This window comes from Trichomycterus rosablanca, chromosome 9, assembly GCF_030014385.1.
Source record: "Trichomycterus rosablanca isolate fTriRos1 chromosome 9, fTriRos1.hap1, whole genome shotgun sequence".
Classification (NCBI taxonomy): Eukaryota; Metazoa; Chordata; class Actinopteri; order Siluriformes; family Trichomycteridae; genus Trichomycterus; species Trichomycterus rosablanca.
Genome location: NC_085996.1, coordinates 5125367 through 5146512, shown reverse-complemented (window position 1 = coordinate 5146512; position 21146 = coordinate 5125367). Strand labels below are relative to the sequence as shown.

The 21146-nt window shown below is 47.1% G+C and overlaps 1 protein-coding gene across 1 annotated transcript in view; it reads right to left on the bottom strand.

Annotated features, from left to right (window-relative positions):
- naa20 (N-alpha-acetyltransferase 20, NatB catalytic subunit) overlaps positions 1-21146 on the bottom strand; it is a 35803-nt gene that overhangs the window by 294 nt on the left and 14363 nt on the right. The window contains exons 2-5 of the mRNA XM_063001718.1: positions 2159-2183; positions 1481-1571; positions 1028-1163; positions 48-193 (exon numbers count right to left, since the gene is read on the bottom strand). Of these exons, the coding sequence (XP_062857788.1) occupies positions 48-193; positions 1028-1163; positions 1481-1571; positions 2159-2183 (398 nt within the window). The remainder of the gene's footprint in view (positions 1-47; positions 194-1027; positions 1164-1480; positions 1572-2158; positions 2184-21146) is intronic.

Here is a 21146-nt window from a genome sequence, read left to right as displayed (position 1 = left end):
TATTCTGTTAAATAGGTGTTGAGATGTGAAAGCGGAGCATTATTCACCGTAAGCGTCTTCGTCCGGCTCCCCGTTGCTGGCCGAGTAGTACTCGATGACCGTCCTGTAGACGCTGTAGCCCAGCTGCTTGTACATGTTCACGGCTACTTGGTTGGAGACGCGGACGAAAAGATCAACGAAGAATCCTCCTTTCCTACAGAGCAGAGATACGAAAAACATCCACAGTGAGCCAAAGTGTATTGAAGTATGTGGACACCAGACCACGAGCTTGTTGGACATCTTATTCCAAATCTGTAGGCATCAATTCTTCCTCTGCTCTGCTCTAAGGGCGTGGCACAAGGTTTTTAAGTGTGTCTGTTGGAATTTGTACCCACTCAAAGAGCGTTTATGAGGTCAGGATGAAGGGGTTAGTTGGGTCAGCACTATTTTTTTTTCCTTTATATTTATTTATGCTTTTTCTCCAGATTTAGCATAGCCAATTATTCTTCCGCTGCTGGGGATGCTGATAGCGTTTAAGGAGGGTATATTTGCCTGCTCCACACCCCCTCCGCCCCTCCGCCCCTCGACCCCTTCTTATTCGCCCGTACTTCAGTAGATTTGCACATGAGGCTCCTTCACTTCTGCACAGGTCTCGGCCTGCTAACCAGAGTCCTTACACAGCGTTTGAAGACCCCGCCCACTTGGCCAATCTTGTCTGCTTCAGGCACTGTCAATTGTGCCCGCTAGATGGTGCCCAGCCAACCGGTAGCAGAGCCGAGATTCAAACAGGGGGTGTTCCCGCTGCGCCACCTGGGTGCCTTGGCAGCACTCTAGTTTGATATCTCGGCTGTGCTATAGACCAGCAGGGTGGTGCAAGCGGCATGGTTCCACTGGGAGCAAATAGGGGGAAAAATAAATAAATGGAAATTAAATTGGCCTGATTTTGCTGTCAAGAACATAGAACCTAAAATCCAAAACACCAAACTGCTCACAAAAACAATAAATAGGTTAACAGACCACAGCTGAGTGAAGTGTAAATAAGCCGTACCTTTCTGAGATCTCCTCCAGCATGTCCATCAGTTTGGCCGCCAGACCCAGTCGTCTGAACTCGGGAGCCACCGAGAGGGCCGTGACGTGACCGTGCCACTCCTCCCTCGCCACTGAACCCTCGGCCTTTCCCATGACTGCACAGAGAGGAGGAACGGGGATCGAAATCGAATCATCCACCAGACATTTAGGATCAAGTGTCTGACCGACAGCCCAAACAACAAAGCACCCCCCCCCCCCCCCCCCCCAACAATATCTCAAAGATCTTCTCCCCCACCTTTCCCCTGCATTTGACCTTACATTACTTTTATTTTACTTCATTTTCTCTAGCTGTATTCACTCTGTGCTGGAGCTGCGGTAACACTCCCATGAGGATCAATGAAGGAATCTTATCCAATTCTAAGTTTAAACTTCGACATTAAAATTAAAAGCTGAAATAAATAAATAGACTCACTGTAGCCCATCAGCTCTCCGCCGGGCGCCTCTGCCACGATGAAGTACTCCGGCCAGTGCGCCAGGTACTGCAGGTAAAAGGGAATCCCATACTGTACGGTTCATGCTTAAGGACAAACACGTTCTGTTTCATTTTATTTATTTTAGAACTGGCTGTGTAATCCCAGAGCCCAGGTACCAAACCAGAGAAAACTTCTCGTCCAGTGACGACGTTTAGTGGTTTTTTTATTATTATTATTTCAGGGAAAGAACTACACAGATTTATTACTCATGAATAACACATCTTCTGGTTCATGCTGCCACATTGATACTGTGGAGTTTGGTTCTATAACCTGTATGATACAGACAGAATGGCGTAACTGGTCAGGTTTTCTGGGCGTTTGGGTGGCACATTACTACTGGAATCCAGGGTTCAAATCCCCAGCGGTGCTATAGGCCGGTCGGGTGTCTACATACAAACTCGATTGGCTATGTGATTCCAGGCAAGCCGGATTTACTGCAACCCTGACCAGGATAAAGCAGTGGTAAAAGATGAAACTGATGGTTTTAAATTACAAAATAATATATCACAGAGCCTTTTTGACACTAAAAATGAAACAAACGTGACTGATTAATTAGCACTTAGTTCCACAGTATAAACACATATCTCAAACAAGTAGGTGGATCATGAAAAGGATACAGTCTCTGTCAACGGGTCCAAATTTCTGTAAAAAAACAGAAGAATAATAGAAGTGTAAGTATAATAATAACTAGAGATGTGCATTTCCGGAGAAAATGCGAGTGTGATTGCCGTGTGCCGGTCGGGCGGGCGCGCGTAACCCAATGCTTTATCCAAGTTGGGGTGTCATCAGTGGGCTTTACGATTTAAAATTGGAACGGCGTCGATATCTCGAACTTTCAAAAAATGAATGGAAGTGAATGAGACCAAAAACGGGCGTGGCAGATGGGCGTGGGTTCGAATCCCCATGCTGTACCTGAGTCGGGGTTACATCAGGGGGCTTTACGATTTAGAGTTGGAACGGCGTTGATATCTCGAACTTTCAAAAAATGAATGGAAGTGAATGGGACCAAAAACCGGGCGTGGCAGGTGGGTGTGGGTTCGAATCCCCATGCTGTACCTGAGTCGGGGTTACATCAGTGGGCTTTACGATTTAGAGTTGGAACGGCGTCGATATCTCAAACTTTAAAAAAATGAATGGAAGTGAATGAAGCCGAAAATCGGGCGTGGCAGGTGGGTGTGGGTTCGAATCCCCATGCTGTACCTGAGTCGGGGTTACATCAGGGGGCTTTACGATTTAGAGTTGGAACGGTGTTGATATCTCGAACTTTCAAAAAATGAATGGAAGTGAATGAGACCAAAAACGGGCGTGGCAGATGGGCGTGGGTTCGAATCCCCATGCTGTACCTGAGTCGGGGTTACATCAGGGGGCTTTACGATTTAGAGTTGGAACGGCGTTGATATCTCGAACTTTCAAAAAATGAATGGAAGTGAATGGGACCAAAAACCGGGCGTGGCAGGTGGGTGTGGGTTCGAATCCCCATGCTGTACCCAAGTCGGGGTTACATCAGTGGGCTTTACGATTTAGAGTTGGAACGGCGTTGATATCTCGAACTTTCAAAAAATGAATGGAAGTGAATAGGACCAAAAACCGGGCGTGGCAGGTGGGTGTGGGTTCGAATCCCCATGCTGTACCCAAGTCGGGGTTACATCAGTGGGCTTTACGATTTAGAGTTGGAACGGCGTTGATATCTCGAACTTTCAAAAAATGAATGGAAGTGAATGGGGACAAAAACCGGGCGTGGCAGGTGGGTGTGGGTTCGAATCCCCATGCTGTACCTGAGTCGGGGTTACATCAGTGGGCTTTACAATTCAGAGTTGGAACGGTGTTGATATCTCGAACTTTCAAAAAATGAATGGAAGTGAATGGGGACAAAAACCGGGCGTGGCAGGTGGGTGTGGGTTCGAATCCCCATTCTGTACCCAAGTCGGGGTTACATCAGGGGGCTTTACAATTTAGAGTTGGAACGGCGTCGATATCTCAAACTTTCAAAAAATGAATGGAAGTGAATAGGACCAAAAACCGGGCGTGGCAGGTGGGTGTGGGTTCGAATCCCCATGCTGTACCTGAGTCGGGGTTACATCAGTGGGCTTTACAATTCAGAGTTGGAACGGTGTTGATATCTCGAACTTTCAAAAAATGAATGGAAGTGAATGGGACCAAAAACCGGGCGTGGCAGGTGGGTGTGGGTTCGAATCCCCATGCTGTATCTGAGTCGGGGTTACATCAGGGGGCTTTACAATTTAGAGTTGGAACGGCGTCGATATCTCGAACTTTCAAAAAATGAATGGAAGTGAATGGGACCAAAAACCGGGCGTGGCAGGTGGGTGTGGGTTCGAATCCCCATGCTGTACCCAAGTCGGGGTTACATCAGTGAGCTTTACGATTTAGAGTTGGAACGGCGTTGATATCTCAAACTTTCAAAAAATGAATGGAAGTGAATGGGACCAAAAACCGGGCGTGGCAGTTGGGCGTGGGTTCGAATCCCGATGCTGTACCCAAGTCGGGGTTACATCAGTGGGCTTTACGATTTAGAGTTGGAACGGCGTTGATATCTCAAACTTTCAAAAAATGAATGGAAGTGAATGGGACCAAAAACCGGGCGTGGCAGGTGGGTGTGGGTTCGAATCCCCATGCTGTACCCAAGTCGGGGTTACATCAGTGGGCTTTACGATTTAGAGTTGGAACGGCGTTGATATCTCAAACTTTCAAAAAATGAATGGAAGTGAATGGGACCAAAAACCGGGCGTGGCAGGTGGGTGTGGGTTCGAATCCCCATGCTGTACCCAAGTCGGGGTTACATCAGGGGGCTTTACTATTTAGAGTTGGAACGGCGTTGATATCTCGAACGTTCAAAAAATGAATGGAAGTGAATGGGGACAAAAACCGGGCGTGGCAGGTGGGTGTGGGTTCGAATCCCCATGCTGTACCCAAGTCGGGGTTACATCAGTGGGCTTTACGATATAGAGTTGGAACGGTGTTGATATCTCGAACTTTCAAAAAATGAATGGAAGTGAATGGGGACAAAAACCGGGCGTGGCAGGTGGGCGTGGGTTCGAATCCCCATGCTGTATCTGAGTCGGGGTTACATCAGGGGGCTTTACAATTTAGAGTTGGAACGGCGTCGATATCTCAAACTTTCAAAAAATGAATGGAAGTGAATGGAGCTGAAAAATGGGCGTGGCAGGTGGGTGTGGGTTCGAATCCCCATGCTCAGGGGGAAGTGAGCGTATCTAAATGCTGTATGTGAGTGGGGTTACATCAGTGGGAAGTGAGCGTATCTAAATGCTGTATAGAAGAGGTACAGTGTGTGTTTGGGGGATGGGGGGGTAAATACTTTATCTTTAAATCCTAGCTCTCGATTTGAGTCGAGGGCGGGTATAGGAAAATCCCATTCTAAAAAATGAATGGAAGTCAATGGGACCAAAAAACGCTACAAAAGCGGGCGTGGCTGGCGAACGGGCGGGCGGATCGAAAACCTGTATACAAGCAGTTGATTCCCGTATGGGCCGGACGATTTGGCGCTGGAACGGGGTCGATATCTCGAAAACTGCGGACGAAGAAAGGGAGACAAAAAACGGGTGGAATAATAATAATAACTAGAGAGTGCATTTCCGGAGAAAATGCGAGTGTGATTGCCGTGTGCCGGTCGGCAAGCGTGCGCAGGTCGGGGGTGCGCATGCGTTTAGAAGTGGTGCGGTGCGTGGGGTGTGAATACTTTCTCTCAGACAGGCCACTGTATCTGTGCACAAGCTGTGGTGTGAGCACAAGTTCACTCTGGGTGTGTTTGAAAAGCCAAACCTGTAAAAAAATGCATTTCTGCACGTTTGTACTGCTTACAAATCAGTACTCATTCATTTACATATGATTATCACTGCAGGGGCCATGGTATTGCGCAATCTATGATCGGCTGTGTCTCATTTACATCTTTCAGGCATAGTGCACTCAGACTTCGGTCCCTCTTTTAGCATTTAGCAATTCCCATTGATTTCAATGCATCCGTTAGCCTTGAAGCTAACGGATATAAATATCTTTGTTTCTGTTGCAGCGCGAACGATATGACGCTCACTGCCAAGTCTAACTGCACTATAATTTCATTCTGTGCAGCGTTTTCATCTTAAAAATCACTAATACTTTAGTTACAGACCAAAATAAGTCAGATTTTTTGGCGGCCGCCATTTTCTATTCTCAGAACGGCCTGAAGATGCCGCCTACGTCATCACGTTGACGTTCTGTGGAAAGCCAAAGGTGTCAAGATTTTTGTCCAAAAATTCGGGCAAAAACGGGCATAAATGCCACACGGATGGGCGTATCCGGATGATTTTTTGGATTTGGGCGCTAATTAATGACCCGGTCGATCAAGGGTTGGAACGGCGTTGATAGCTCGAAATTCATTTCAAAATGAATGGGAGTCAATGGGGAAAAACGGGCACCTTAAAACGGGCACTGTGCCCACAGTGTTGGTTCGATCCAAAAGCTGTATACAAGCGCTCTATTCCCGTATGGGCCGGACGATTTGGCGCTGGAACGGGGTCGATATCTCGAAAACTGCGGGAGAAGAAGCACGGACAAAAAACCGGCAGAATAAGAATAATATATTGAAAACGAAAATAACAATAACAATAGTGTGCTTGCATTCTGCAATCACACTAACTAGAGAGTGCATTTCCGGAGAAAATGCGAGTGTGATTGCCGTGTGCCGGTCGGCGGGCGTGTGCAGGTCGGGGGCGCGCATGCGTTTAGAAGTGGTGGGTGCGTGGGGTGTGAATACTTTCTCCCAGACAGGCCACTGTATCTGTGCACAAGCTGTGGTGTGAGCACAAGTTCACTCTGGGTGTGTTTGAAAAGCCAAACCTGTAAAAAAATGCATTTCTGCACGTTTGTACTGCTTACAAATCAGTACTCATTCATTTACATATGATTATCACTGCAGGGGCCATGGTATTGCGCAATCTATGATCGGCTGTGTCTCATTTACAGCTTTCAAGCATAGTGCACTCAGACTTCGGTCCCTCTTTTAGCATTTAGCAATTCCCATTGATTTTAATGCATCCGTTAGCCTTGAAGCTAACGGATATAAATATCTTCTTTTCTGTTGCAACGCGAACGATATGACGCTCACTGCTAAGTCTAACTGCACTATAATTTCATTCTGTGCAGCGTTTTCATCTTAAAAATCACTAATACTTTAGTTACAGACCAAAATAAGTCAGATTTTTTGGCGGCCGCCATTTTCTATTCTCAGAACGGGCTGAAGATGCCGCCTACGTCATCACGTTGACGTTCTGTGGAAAGCCAAAGGTGTCAAGATTTTTGTCCAAAAATTCGGGCGAAAACGGGCATAAATGCCACACGGATGGGCGTATCCAGATGATTTTTTGGATTTGGGCGCTAATTAATGACCCGGTCGATCAAGGGTTGGAACGGCGTTGATAGCTCGAAATTTTTTTCAAAATGAATGGGAGTCAATGGGGCAAAACGGGCACCTTAAAACGGGCACTGTGCCCACAGTGTTGGTTCGATCCAAAAGCTGTATACAAGCAGTCCATTCCCGTATGGGCCGGACGATTTGGCACTGGAATGGGGTCGATATCTCGAAAATTGCGGACGAAGAAAGGGAGACAAAAAACGGGCGGAATGGCAATAATATATTGAAAACGAAAATAACAATAACAATAGTGTGCTTGCATTCTGCAATCACACTAATAACTAGAGAGTGCATTTCCGGAGAAAATGCGAGTGTGATTGCCGTGTGCCGGTCGGCGGGCGTGCGCAGGTCGGGGGCGCGCATGCGTTTAGAAGTGGTGCGGTGCGTGGGGTGTGAATACTTTCTCCCAGACAGGCCACTGTATCTGTGCACAAGCTGTGGTGTGAGCACAAGTTTACTCTGGGTGTGTTTGAAAAGCCAAACCTGTAAAAAAATGCATTTCTGCACGTTTGTACTGCTTACAAATCAGTACTCATTCATTTATATGTGATTATCACTGCAGGGGCCATGGTATTGCGCAATCTATGATCGGCTGTGTGTCATTTACAGCTTTCAAGCATAGTGCACTCAGACTTCGGTCCCTCTTTTAGCATTTAGCAATTCCCATTGATTTTAATGCATCCGTTAGCCTTGAAGCTAACGGATATAAATATCTTTTTTTCTGTTGCAACGCGAATGATATGACGCTCCCTGCTAAGTGTAACTGCAGTATAATTTCATTCTGTGCAGCGTTTTCATCTTAAAAATCACTAATACCTTAGTTACAGACCAAAATAAGTCAGCTTTTTTGGCGGCCGCCATTTTCTATTCTCAGAACGGGCTGAAGATGCCGCCTACGTCATCACGTTGACGTTCTGTGGAAAGCCAAAGGTGTCAAGATTTTTGTCCAAAAATTCGGGCAAAAACGGGCATAAATGCCACACGGATGGGCGTATCCGGATGATTTTTTGGATTTGGGCGCTAATTAATGACCCGGTCGATCAAGGGTTGGAACGGCGTTGATAGCTCGAAATTCATTTCAAAATGAATGGGAGTCAATGGGGAAAAACGGGCACCTTAAAACGGGCACTGTGCCCACAGTGTTGGTTCGATCAAAAAGTTGTATACAAGCGCTCTATTCCCGTATGGGCCGGACGATTTGGCGCTGGAACGGGGTCGATATCTCGAAAACTGCGGGAGAAGAAGCACGGACAAAAAACGGGCAGAATAATAATAATATATTGAAAACGAAAATAACAATAACAATAGTGTGCTTGCATTCTGCAATCACACTAATAACTAGAGAGTGCATTTCCGGAGAAAATGCGAGTGTGATTGCCGTGTGCCGGTCGGCGGGCGTGCGCAGGTCGGGGGCGCGCATGCGTTTAGAAGTGGTGCGGTGCGTGGGGTGTGAATACTTTCTCTCAGACAGGCCACTGTATCTGTGCACAAGCTGTGGTGTGAGCACAAGTTCACTCTGGGTGTGTTTGAAAAGCCAAACCTGTAAAAAAATGCATTTCTGCACGTTTGTACTGCTTACAAATCAGTACTCATTCATTTACATGTGATTATCACTGCAGGGGCCATGGTATTGCGCAATCTATGATCGGCTGTGTGTCATTTACAGCTTTCAAGCATAGTGCACTCAGACTTCGGTCCCTCTTTTAGCATTTAGCAATTCCCATTGATTTTAATGCATCCGTTAGCCTTGAAGCTAACGGATATAAATATCTTTTTTTCTGTTGCAACGCGAATGATATGACGCTCACTGCTAAGTGTAACTGCACTATAATTTCATTCTGTGCAGCGTTTTCATCTTAAAAATCACTAATACCTTAGTTACAGACCAAAATAAGTCAGCTTTTTTGGCGGCCGCCATTTTCTATTCTCAGAACGGGCTGAAGATGCCGCCTACGTCATCACGTTGACGTTCTGTGGAAAGCCAAAGGTGTCAAGATTTTTGTCCAAAAATTCGGGCAAAAACGGGCATAAATGCCACACGGATGGGCGTATCCGGATGATTTTTTGGATTTGGGCGCTAATTAATGACCCGGTAAATCAAGGGTTGGAACGGCGTTGATAGCTCGAAATTTTTTTCAAAATGAATGGGAGTCAATGGGGCAAAACGGGCACCTTAAAACGGGCACTGTGCCCACAGTGTTGGTTCGATCCAAAAGCTGTATACAAGCAGTCCATTCCCGTATGGGCCGGACGATTTGGCACTGGAACGGGGTCGATATCTCGAAAATTGCGGACGAAGAAAGGGAGACAAAAAACGGGCGGAATGGCAATAATATATTGAAAACGAAAATAACAATAACAATAGTGTGCTTGCATTCTGCAATCACACTAATAATAATAACTAGAGATGTGCATTTCCGGAGAAAATGCGAGTGTGATTGCCGTGTGCCGGTCGGGCGGGCGCGCGTAACCCAATGCTTTATCCAAGTTGGGGTGTCATCAGTGGGCTTTACGATTTAAAATTGGAACGGCGTCGATATCTCGAACTTTCAAAAAATTAATGGAAGTGAATGAGACCAAAAACGGGCGTGGCAGATGGGCGTGGGTTCGAATCCCCATGCTGTACCTGAGTCGGGGTTACATCAGGGGGCTTTACGATTTAGAGTTGGAACGGCGTTGATATCTCGAACTTTCAAAAAATGAATGGAAGTGAATGGGACCAAAAACCGGGCGTGGCAGGTGGGTGTGGGTTCGAATCCCCATGCTGTACCTGAGTCGGGGTTACATCAGTGGGCTTTACGATTTAGAGTTGGAACGGCGTCGATATCTCAAACTTTAAAAAAATGAATGGAAGTGAATGAAGCCGAAAATCGGGCGTGGCAGGTGGGTGTGGGTTCGAATCCCCATGCTGTACCTGAGTCGGGGTTACATCAGGGGGCTTTACGATTTAGAGTTGGAACGGTGTTGATATCTCGAACTTTCAAAAAATGAATGGAAGTGAATGAGACCAAAAACGGGCGTGGCAGATGGGCGTGGGTTCGAATCCCCATGCTGTACCTGAGTCGGGGTTACATCAGGGGGCTTTACGATTTAGAGTTGGAACGGCGTTGATATCTCGAACTTTCAAAAAATGAATGGAAGTGAATGGGACCAAAAACCGGGCGTGGCAGGTGGGTGTGGGTTCGAATCCCCATGCTGTACCCAAGTCGGGGTTACATCAGTGGGCTTTACGATTTAGAGTTGGAACGGCGTTGATATCTCGAACTTTCAAAAAATGAATGGAAGTGAATAGGACCAAAAACCGGGCGTGGCAGGTGGGTGTGGGTTCGAATCCCCATGCTGTACCCAAGTCGGGGTTACATCAGTGGGCTTTACGATTTAGAGTTGGAACGGCGTTGATATCTCGAACTTTCAAAAAATGAATGGAAGTGAATGGGGACAAAAACCGGGCGTGGCAGGTGGGTGTGGGTTCGAATCCCCATGCTGTACCTGAGTCGGGGTTACATCAGTGGGCTTTACAATTCAGAGTTGGAACGGTGTTGATATCTCGAACTTTCAAAAAATGAATGGAAGTGAATGGGGACAAAAACCGGGCGTGGCAGGTGGGTGTGGGTTCGAATCCCCATTCTGTACCCAAGTCGGGGTTACATCAGGGGGCTTTACAATTTAGAGTTGGAACGGCGTCGATATCTCAAACTTTCAAAAAATGAATGGAAGTGAATAGGACCAAAAACCGGGCGTGGCAGGTGGGTGTGGGTTCGAATCCCCATGCTGTACCTGAGTCGGGGTTACATCAGTGGGCTTTACAATTCAGAGTTGGAACGGTGTTGATATCTCGAACTTTCAAAAAATGAATGGAAGTGAATGGGACCAAAAACCGGGCGTGGCAGGTGGGTGTGGGTTCGAATCCCCATGCTGTATCTGAGTCGGGGTTACATCAGGGGGCTTTACAATTTAGAGTTGGAACGGCGTCGATATCTCGAACTTTCAAAAAATGAATGGAAGTGAATGGGACCAAAAACCGGGCGTGGCAGGTGGGTGTGGGTTCGAATCCCCATGCTGTACCCAAGTCGGGGTTACATCAGTGAGCTTTACGATTTAGAGTTGGAACGGCGTTGATATCTCAAACTTTCAAAAAATGAATGGAAGTGAATGGGACCAAAAACCGGGCGTGGCAGGTGGGCGTGGGTTCGAATCCCGATGCTGTACCCAAGTCGGGGTTACATCAGTGGGCTTTACGATTTAGAGTTGGAACGGCGTTGATATCTCAAACTTTCAAAAAATGAATGGAAGTGAATGGGACCAAAAACCGGGCGTGGCAGGTGGGTGTGGGTTCGAATCCCCATGCTGTATCTGAGTCGGGGTTACATCAGTGGGCTTTACGATTTAGAGTTGGAACGGCGTTGATATCTCAAACTTTCAAAAAATGAATGGAAGTGAATGGGACCAAAAACCGGGCGTGGCAGGTGGGTGTGGGTTCGAATCCCCATGCTGTACCCAAGTCGGGGTTACATCAGGGGGCTTTACTATTTAGAGTTGGAACGGCGTTGATATCTCGAACGTTCAAAAAATGAATGGAAGTGAATGGGACCAAAAACCGGGCGTGGCAGGTGGGTGTGGGTTCGAATCCCCATGCTGTACCCAAGTCGGGGTTACATCAGTGGGCTTTACGATATAGAGTTGGAACGGTGTTGATATCTCGAACTTTCAAAAAATGAATGGAAGTGAATGGGGACAAAAACCGGGCGTGGCAGGTGGGCGTGGGTTCGAATCCCCATGCTGTACCTATGTCGGGGTTACATCAGGGGGCTTTACGATTTAGAGTTGGAACGGCGTCGATATCTCAAACTTTCAAAAAATGAATGGAAGTGAATGGAGCTGAAAAATGGGCGTGGCAGGTGGGTGTGGGTTCGAATCCCCATGCTCAGTGGGAAGTGAGCGTATCTAAATGCTGTATGTGAGTGGGGTTACATCAGTGGGAAGTGAGCATATCTAAATGCTGTATAGAAGAGGTACAGTGTGTGTTTGGGGGATGGGGGGGTAAATACTTTATCTTTAAATCCTAGCTCTCGATTTGAGTCGAGGGCGGGTATAGGAAAATCCCATTCTAAAAAATGAATGGAAGTCAATGGGACCAAAAAACGCTACAAAAGCGGGCGTGGCTGGCGAACGGGCGGGCGGATCGAAAACCTGTATACAAGCAGTTGATTCCCGTATGGGCCGGACGATTTGGCGCTGGAACGGGGTCGATATCTCGAAAACTGCGGACGAAGAAAGGGAGACAAAAAACGGGTGGAATAATAATAATAATAATAATAATAACTAGAGAGTGCATTTCCGGAGAAAATGCGAGTGTGATTGCCGTGTGCCGGTCGGGCGGGCGTGCGTATTCCAATGCTTTATCCAACTCGGGGTGTCGTAAGTCGGCTTTACGATTTAGAGTTGAAAGGGCGACATTATCTCAAACTTTCAAAAAATGAATGGAAGTGAATAAAGTCAAAAACCGGGCGTGGCAGGTGGGCGTGGGTTCGAATTCCCATGCTGTATCTGAGTCGGGGTTACATCAGTGAGCTTTACAATATAGAGTTGGAACGGCGTCGATATCTCGAACTTTCAAAAAATGAATGGAAGTGAATGGGGACAAAAACCGGGCGTGGCAGGTGGGCGTGGGTTCGAATCCCCATACTGTACCTAAGTCGGGGTTACATCAGTGGGCTTTACGATATAGAGTTGGAACGGCGTTGATATCTCGAACTTTCAAAAACTGAATGGAAGTGAATGGAGCTGAAAAATGGGCGTGGCAGGTGGGCATGGGTTCGAATCCCCATACTGTACCTAAGTCGGGGTTACATCAGTGGGCTTTACGATATAGAGTTGGAACGGCGTTGATATCTCGAACTTTCAAAAAATGAATGGAAGTGAATGGGGACAAAAACCGGGCGTGGCAGGTGGGTGTGGGTTCGAATCCCCATGCTGTACCCAAGTCGGGGTTACATCAGTGGGCTTTACGATTTAGAGTTGGAACGGCGTTGATATCTCAAACTTTCAAAAAATGAATGGAAGTGAATGGAACCAAAAACCGGGCGTGGCAGGTGGGTGTGGGTTCGAATCCCCATGCTGTACCCAAGTCGGGGTTACATCAGTGGGCTTTACAATTTAGAGTTGGAACGGCGTTGATATCTCAAACTTTCAAAAAATGAATGGAAGTGAATGGAACCAAAAACCGGGCGTGGCAGGTGGGTGTGGGTTCGAATCCCCATGCTGTATCTGAGTCGGGGTTACATCAGGGGGCTTTATGATATAGAGTTGGAACGGCGTTGATATCTCAAACTTTCAAAAAATGAATGGAAGTGAATGGAACCAAAAACCGGGCGTGGCAGGTGGGTGTGGGTTCGAATCCCCATGCTGTACCCAAGTCGGGGTTACATCAGTGGGCTTTGCGATTTAGAGTTGGAACGGCGTTGATATCTCAAACTTTCAAAAAATGAATGGAAGTGAATGGAACCAAAAACCGGGCGTGGCAGGTGGGTGTGGGTTCGAATCCCCATGCTGTACCCAAGTCGGGGTTACATCAGTGGGCTTTACAATTTAGAGTTGGAACGGCGTTGATATCTCAAACTTTCAAAAAATGAATGGAAGTGAATGGAACCAAAAACCGGGCGTGGCAGGTGGGTGTGGGTTCGAATCCCCATGCTGTATCTGAGTCGGGGTTACATCAGGGGGCTTTATGATATAGAGTTGGAACGGCGTTGATATCTCAAACTTTCAAAAAATGAATGGAAGTGAATGGAACCAAAAACCGGGCGTGGCAGGTGGGTGTGGGTTCGAATCCCCATGCTGTACCCAAGTCGGGGTTACATCAGTGGGCTTTACGATTTAGAGTTGGAACGGCGTCGATATCTCAAACTTTCAAAAAATGAATGGAAGTGAATGGGACCAAAAACCGGGCGTGGCAGGTGGGTGTGGGTTCGAATCCCCAGGCTGTACCCAAGTCGGGGTTACATCAGTGGGCTTTACAATTTAGAGTTGGAACGGCGTTGATATCTCAAACTTTAAAAAAATGAATGGAAGTGAATGGGACCAAAAACCGGGCGTGGCAGGTGGGTGTGGGTTCGAATCCCCATGCTGTATCTGAGTCGGGGTTACATCAGTGAGCTTTACGATATAGAGTTGGAACGGCGTCGATATCTCGAACTTTCAAAAAATGAATGGAAGTGAATGGGGACAAAAACCGGGCGTGGCAGGTGGGCGTGGGTTCGAATCCCCATGCTGTAGCTGAGTCGGGGTTACATCAGTGAGCTTTACGATATAGAGTTGGAACGGCGTCGATATCTCGAACTTTCAAAAAATGAATGGAAGTGAATGGGGACAAAAACCGGGCGTGGCAGGTGGGTGTGGGTTCGAATCCCCATGCTGTACCCAAGTTGGGGTTACATCAGTGGGCTTTACGATATAGAGTTGGAACGGCGTCGATATCTCGAACTTTCAAAAAATGAATGGAAGTGAATGGGGACAAAAACCGGGCGTGGCAGGTGGGCGTGGGTTCGAATCCCCATGCTGTACCCAAGTTGGGGTTACATCAGTGGGCTTTACGATATAGAGTTGGAACGGCGTCGATATCTCGAACTTTCAAAAAATGAATGGAAGTGAATGGGGACAAAAACCGGGCGTGGCAGGTGGGTGTGGGTTCGAATCCCCATGCTGTATCTGAGTCGGGGTTACATCAGTGGGCTTTACGATATAGAGTTGGAACGGCATCGATATCTCGAACTTTCAAAAAATGAATGGAAGTGAATGGGACCAAAAACCGGGCGTGGCAGGTGGGCGTGGGTTCGAATCCCCATGCTGTATGTTAGTGGGGTTACATCAGTGGGAAGTGAGCGTGTCTAAATGCTGTATAGAAGAGCTGTAATGTGGGGTGTCGGGTGGGTGAAGACTCACAGGCGTCTCTATCTGAATCCTAGCTCTCGATTTGAGCCGAAGGCCGGTATAGGAACATGCCATTCTAAAAATGAATGGAAGTCAATGGGACCAAAAAACGCTACAAAAGCGGGCGTGGCACGTGAACGGGCGAGCGGATCGAAAACCTGTATACAAGCAGTCCATTCCCGTATGGGCCGGACGATTTGGCGCTGGAACGGGGTCGATATCTCGAAAACTGCGGACGAAGAAAGGGAGACAAAAAACGGGTGGAATAATAATAATAACTAGAGATGTGCATTTCCGGAGAAAATGCGAGTGTGATTGCCGTGTGCCGGTCGGGCGGGCGCGCGTAACCCAATGCTTTATCCAAGTTGGGGTGTCATCAGTGGGCTTTACGATTTAAAATTGGAACGGCGTCGATATCTCGAACTTTCAAAAAATGAATGGAAGTGAATGAGACCAAAAACGGGCGTGGCAGATGGGCGTGGGTTCGAATCCCCATGCTGTACCTGAGTCGGGGTTACATCAGGGGGCTTTACGATTTAGAGTTGGAACGACGTTGATATCTCGAACTTTCAAAAAATGAATGGAAGTGAATGGGGACAAAAACCGGGCGTGGCAGGTGGGTGTGGGTTCGAATCCCCATGCTGTACCTGAGTCGGGGTTACATCAGTGGGCTTTACAATTCAGAGTTGGAACGGTGTTGATATCTCGAACTTTCAAAAAATGAATGGAAGTGAATGGGGACAAAAACCGGGCGTGGCAGGTGGGTGTGGGTTCGAATCCCCATTCTGTACCCAAGTCGGGGTTACATCAGGGGGCTTTACAATTTAGAGTTGGAACGGCGTCGATATCTCAAACTTTCAAAAAATGAATGGAAGTGAATAGGACCAAAAACCGGGCGTGGCAGGTGGGTGTGGGTTCGAATCCCCATGCTGTACCTGAGTCGGGGTTACATCAGTGGGCTTTACAATTCAGAGTTGGAACGGTGTTGATATCTCGAACTTTCAAAAAATGAATGGAAGTGAATGGGACCAAAAACCGGGCGTGGCAGGTGGGTGTGGGTTCGAATCCCCATGCTGTATCTGAGTCGGGGTTACATCAGGGGGCTTTACAATTTAGAGTTGGAACGGCGTCGATATCTCGAACTTTCAAAAAATGAATGGAAGTGAATGGGACCAAAAACCGGGCGTGGCAGGTGGGTGTGGGTTCGAATCCCCATGCTGTACCCAAGTCGGGGTTACATCAGTGAGCTTTACGATTTAGAGTTGGAACGGCGTTGATATCTCAAACTTTCAAAAAATGAATGGAAGTGAATGGGACCAAAAACCGGGCGTGGCAGGTGGGCGTGGGTTCGAATCCCGATGCGGTACCCAAGTCGGGGTTACATCAGTGGGCTTTACGATTTAGAGTTGGAACGGCGTTGATATCTCAAACTTTCAAAAAATGAATGGAAGTGAATGGGACCAAAAACCGGGCGTGGCAGGTGGGTGTGGGTTCGAATCCCCATGCTGTACCCAAGTCGGGGTTACATCAGTGGGCTTTACGATTTAGAGTTGGAACGGCGTTGATATCTCAAACTTTCAAAAAATGAATGGAAGTGAATGGGACCAAAAACCGGGCGTGGCAGGTGGGTGTGGGTTCGAATCCCCATGCTGTACCCAAGTCGGGGTTACATCAGGGGGCTTTACTATTTAGAGTTGGAACGGCGTTGATATCTCGAACGTTCAAAAAATGAATGGAAGTGAATGGGACCAAAAACCGGGCGTGGCAGGTGGGTGTGGGTTCGAATCCCCATGCTGTACCCAAGTCGGGGTTACATCAGTGGGCTTTACGATATAGAGTTGGAACGGTGTTGATATCTCGAACTTTCAAAAAATGAATGGAAGTGAATGGGGACAAAAACCGGGCGTGGCAGGTGGGCGTGGGTTCGAATCCCCATGCTGTATCTGAGTCGGGGTTACATCAGGGGGCTTTACAATTTAGAGTTGGAACGGCGTCGATATCTCAAACTTTCAAAAAATGAATGGAAGTGAATGGAGCTGAAAAATGGGCGTGGCAGGTGGGTGTGGGTTCGAATCCCCATGCTCAGTGGGAAGTGAGCGTATCTAAATGCTGTATGTGAGTGGGGTTACATCAGTGGGAAGTGAGCATATCTAAATGCTGTATAGAAGAGGTACAGTGTGTGTTTGGGGGATGGGGGGGTAAATACTTTATCTTTAAATCCTAGCTCTCGATTTGAGTCGAGGGCGGGTATAGGAAAATCCCATTCTAAAAAATGAATGGAAGTCAATGGGACCAAAAAACGCTACAAAAGCGGGCGTGGCTGGCGAACGGGCGGGCGGATCGAAAACCTGTATACAAGCAGTTGATTCCCGTATGGGCCGGACGATTTGGCGCTGGAACGGGGTCGATATCTCGAAAACTGCGGACGAAGAAAGGGAGACAAAAAACGGGTGGAATAATAATAATAACTAGAGAGTGCATTTCCGGAGAAAATGCGAGTGTGATTGCCGTGTGCCGGTCGGCGGGCGTGCGCAGGTCGGGGGCGCGCATGCGTTTAGAAGTGGTGCGGTGCGTGGGGTGTGAATACTTTCTCTCAGACAGGCCACTGTATCTGTGCACAAGCTGTGGTGTGAGCACAAGTTCACTCTGGGTGTGTTTGAAAAGCCAAACCTGTAAAAAAATGCATTTCTGCACGTTTGTACTGCTTACAAATCAGTACTCATTCATTTACATGTGATTATCACTGCAGGGGCCATGGTATTGCGCAATCTATGATCGGCTGTGTCTCATTTACAGCTTTCAGGCATAGTGCACTCAGACTTCGGTCCCTCTTTTAGCATTTAGCAATTCCCATTGATTTCAATGCATCCGTTAGCCTTGAAGCTAACGGATATAAATATCTTTGTTTCTGTTGCAGCGTGAACGATATGACGCTCACTGCAAAGTCTAACTGCACTATAATTTCATTCTGTGCAGCGTTTTCATCTTAAAAATCACTAATACTTTAGTTACAGACCAAAATAAGTCAGATTTTTTGGCGGCCGCCATTTTCTATTCTCAGAACGGCCTGAAGATGCCGTCTACGTCATCACGTTGACGTTCTGTGGAAAGCCAAAGTTGTCAAGATTTTTGTCCAAAAATTCGGGCAAAAACGGGCATAAATGCCACACGGATGGGCGTATCCGGATGATTTTTTGGATTTGGGCGCTAATTAATGACCCGGTCCATCAAGAGTTGGAACGGCATTTATAGCTCGAAATTTTTTTCAAAATGAATGGGAGTCAATGGGGCAAAACGGGCACCTTAAAACGGGCACTGTGCCCACAGTGTTGGTTCGATCCAAAAGCTGTATACAAGCAGTCCATTCCCGTATGGGCCGGACGATTTGGCACTGGAACGGGGTCGATATCTCGAAAATTGCGGACGAAGAAAGGGAGACAAAAAACGGGCGGAATGGCAATAATATATTGAAAACGAAAATAACAACTAGAGAGTGCATTTCCGGAGAAAATGCGAGTGTGATTGCCGTGTGCCGGTCGGCAAGCGTGCGCAGGTTTGGGGTGCGCATGCGTTTAGAAGTGGTGCGGTGCGTGGGGTGTGAATACTTTCTCCCAGACAGGCCACTGTATCTGTGCACAAGCTGTGGTGTGAGCACAAGTTCACTCTGGGTGTGTTTGAAACGCCAAACCTGTAAAAAAATGCATTTCTGCACGTTTCTACTGCCTACAAATCAGTACTCATTCATTTACATGTGATTATCACTGCAGGGGCCATGGTATTGCGCAATCTATGATCGGCTGTGTCTCATTTACAGCTTTCAGGCATAGTGCACTCAGACTTCGGTCCCTCTTTTAGCATTTAGCAATTCCCATTGATTTTAATGCATCCGTTAGCCTTGAAGCTAACGGATATAAATATCTTTTTTTCTGTTGCAACGCGAACGATATGACGCTCCCTGCTAAGTGTAACTGCAGTATAATTTCATTCTGTGCAGCGTTTTCATCTTAAAAATCACTAATACTTTAGTTACAGACCAAAATAAGTCAGCTTTTTTGGCGGCCGCCATTTTCTATTCTCAGAACGGGCTGAAGATGCCGCCTACGTCATCACGTTGACGTTCTGTGGAGAGCCAAAGGTGTCAAGATTTTTGTCCAAAAATTCGGGCAAAAACGGGCATAAATGCCACACGGATGGGCGTATCCGGATGATTTTTTGGATTTGGGCGCTAATTAATGACCCGGTCGATCAAGGGTTGGAACGGCGTTGATAGCTCGAAATTTTTTTCAAAATGAATGGGAGTCAATGGGGCAAAACGGGCACCTTAAAACGGGCACTGTGCCCACAGTGTTGGTTCGATCCAAAAGCTGTATACAAGCAGTCCATTCCCGTATGGGCCGGACGATTTGGCACTGGAACGGGGTCGATATCTCGAAAATTGCGGACGAAGAAAGGGAGACAAAAAACAGGCGGAATGGCAATAATATATTGAAAACGAAAATAACAATAACAATAGTGTGCTTGCATTCTGCAATCACACTAACTAGAGAGTGCATTTCCGGAGAAAATGCGAGTGTGATTGCCGTGTGCCGGTCGGCGGGCGTGCGCAGGTCGGGGGCGCGCATGCGTTTAGAAGTGGTGCGGTGCGTGGGGTGTGAATACTTTCTCCCAGACAGGCCACTGTATCTGTGCACAAGCTGTGGTGTGAGCACAAGTTCACTCTGTGTGTGTTTGAAAAGCCAAACCTGTAAAAAAATGCATTTCTGCACGTTTGTACTGCTTACAAATCAGTACTCATTCATTTACATATGATTATCACTGCAGGGGCCATGGTATTGCGCAATCTATGATCGGCTGTGTCTCATTTACAGCTTTCAAGCATAGTGCACTCAGACTTCGGTCCCTCTTTTAGCATTTAGCAATTCCCATTGATTTTAATGCATCCGTTAGCCTTGAAGCTAACGGATATAAATATATTTTTTTCTGTTGCAACGCGAACGATATGACGCTCACTGCTAAGTCTAACTGCACTATAATTTCATTCTGTGCAGCGTTTTCATCTTAAAAATCACTAATACTTTAGTTACAGACCAAAATAAGTCAGATTTTTTGGCGGCCGCCATTTTCTATTCTCAGAACGGCCTGAAGATGCCGCCTACGTCATCACGTTGACGTTCTGTGGAAAGCCAAAGGTGTCAAGATTTTTGTCCAAAAATTCGGGCGAAAACGGGCATAAATGCCACACGGATGGGCGTATCCAGATGATTTTTTGGATTTGGGCGCTAATTAATGACCCGGTCGATCAAGGGTTGGAACGGCGTTGATAGCTCGAAATTTTTTTCAAAATGAATGGGAGTCAATGGGGCAAAACGGGCACCTTAAAACGGGCACTGTGCCCACAGTGTTGGTTCGATCCAAAAGCTGTATACAAGCAGTCCATTCCCGTATGGGCCGGACGATTTGGCACTGGAACGGGGTCGATATCTCGAAAATTGCGGACGAAGAAAGGGAGACAAAAAACGGGCGGAATGGCAATAATATATTGAAAACGAAAATAACAATAACAATAGTGTGCTTGCATTCTGCAATCACACTAATAATAATAACTAGAGATGTGCATTTCCGGAGAAAATGCGAGTGTGATTGCCGTGTGCCGGTCGGGCGGGCGCGCGTAACCCAATGCTTTATCCAAGTTGGGGTGTCATCAGTGGGCTTTACGATTTAAAATTGGAACGGCGTCGATATCTCGAACTTTCAAAAAATGAATGGAAGTGAATGAGACCAAAAACGGGCGTGGCAGATGGGCGTGGGTTCGAATCCCCATGCTGTACCTGAGTCGGGGTTACATCAGGGGGCTTTACGATTTAGAGTTGGAACGGCGTTGATATCTCGAACTTTCAAAAAATGAATGGAAGTGAATGGGACCAAAAACCGGGCGTGGCAGGTGGGTGTGGGTTCGAATCCCCATGCTGTACCTGAGTCGGGGTTACATCAGTGGGCTTTACGATTTAGAGTTGGAACGGCGTCGATATCTCAAACTTTAAAAAAATGAATGGAAGTGAATGAAGCCGAAAATCGGGCGTGGCAGGTGGGTGTGGGTTCGAATCCCCATGCTGTACCTGAGTCGGGGTTACATCAGGGGGCTTTACGATTTAGAGTTGGAACGGTGTTGATATCTCGAACTTTCAAAAAATGAATGGAAGTGAATGAGACCAAAAACGGGCGTGGCAGATGGGCGTGGGTTCGAATCCCCA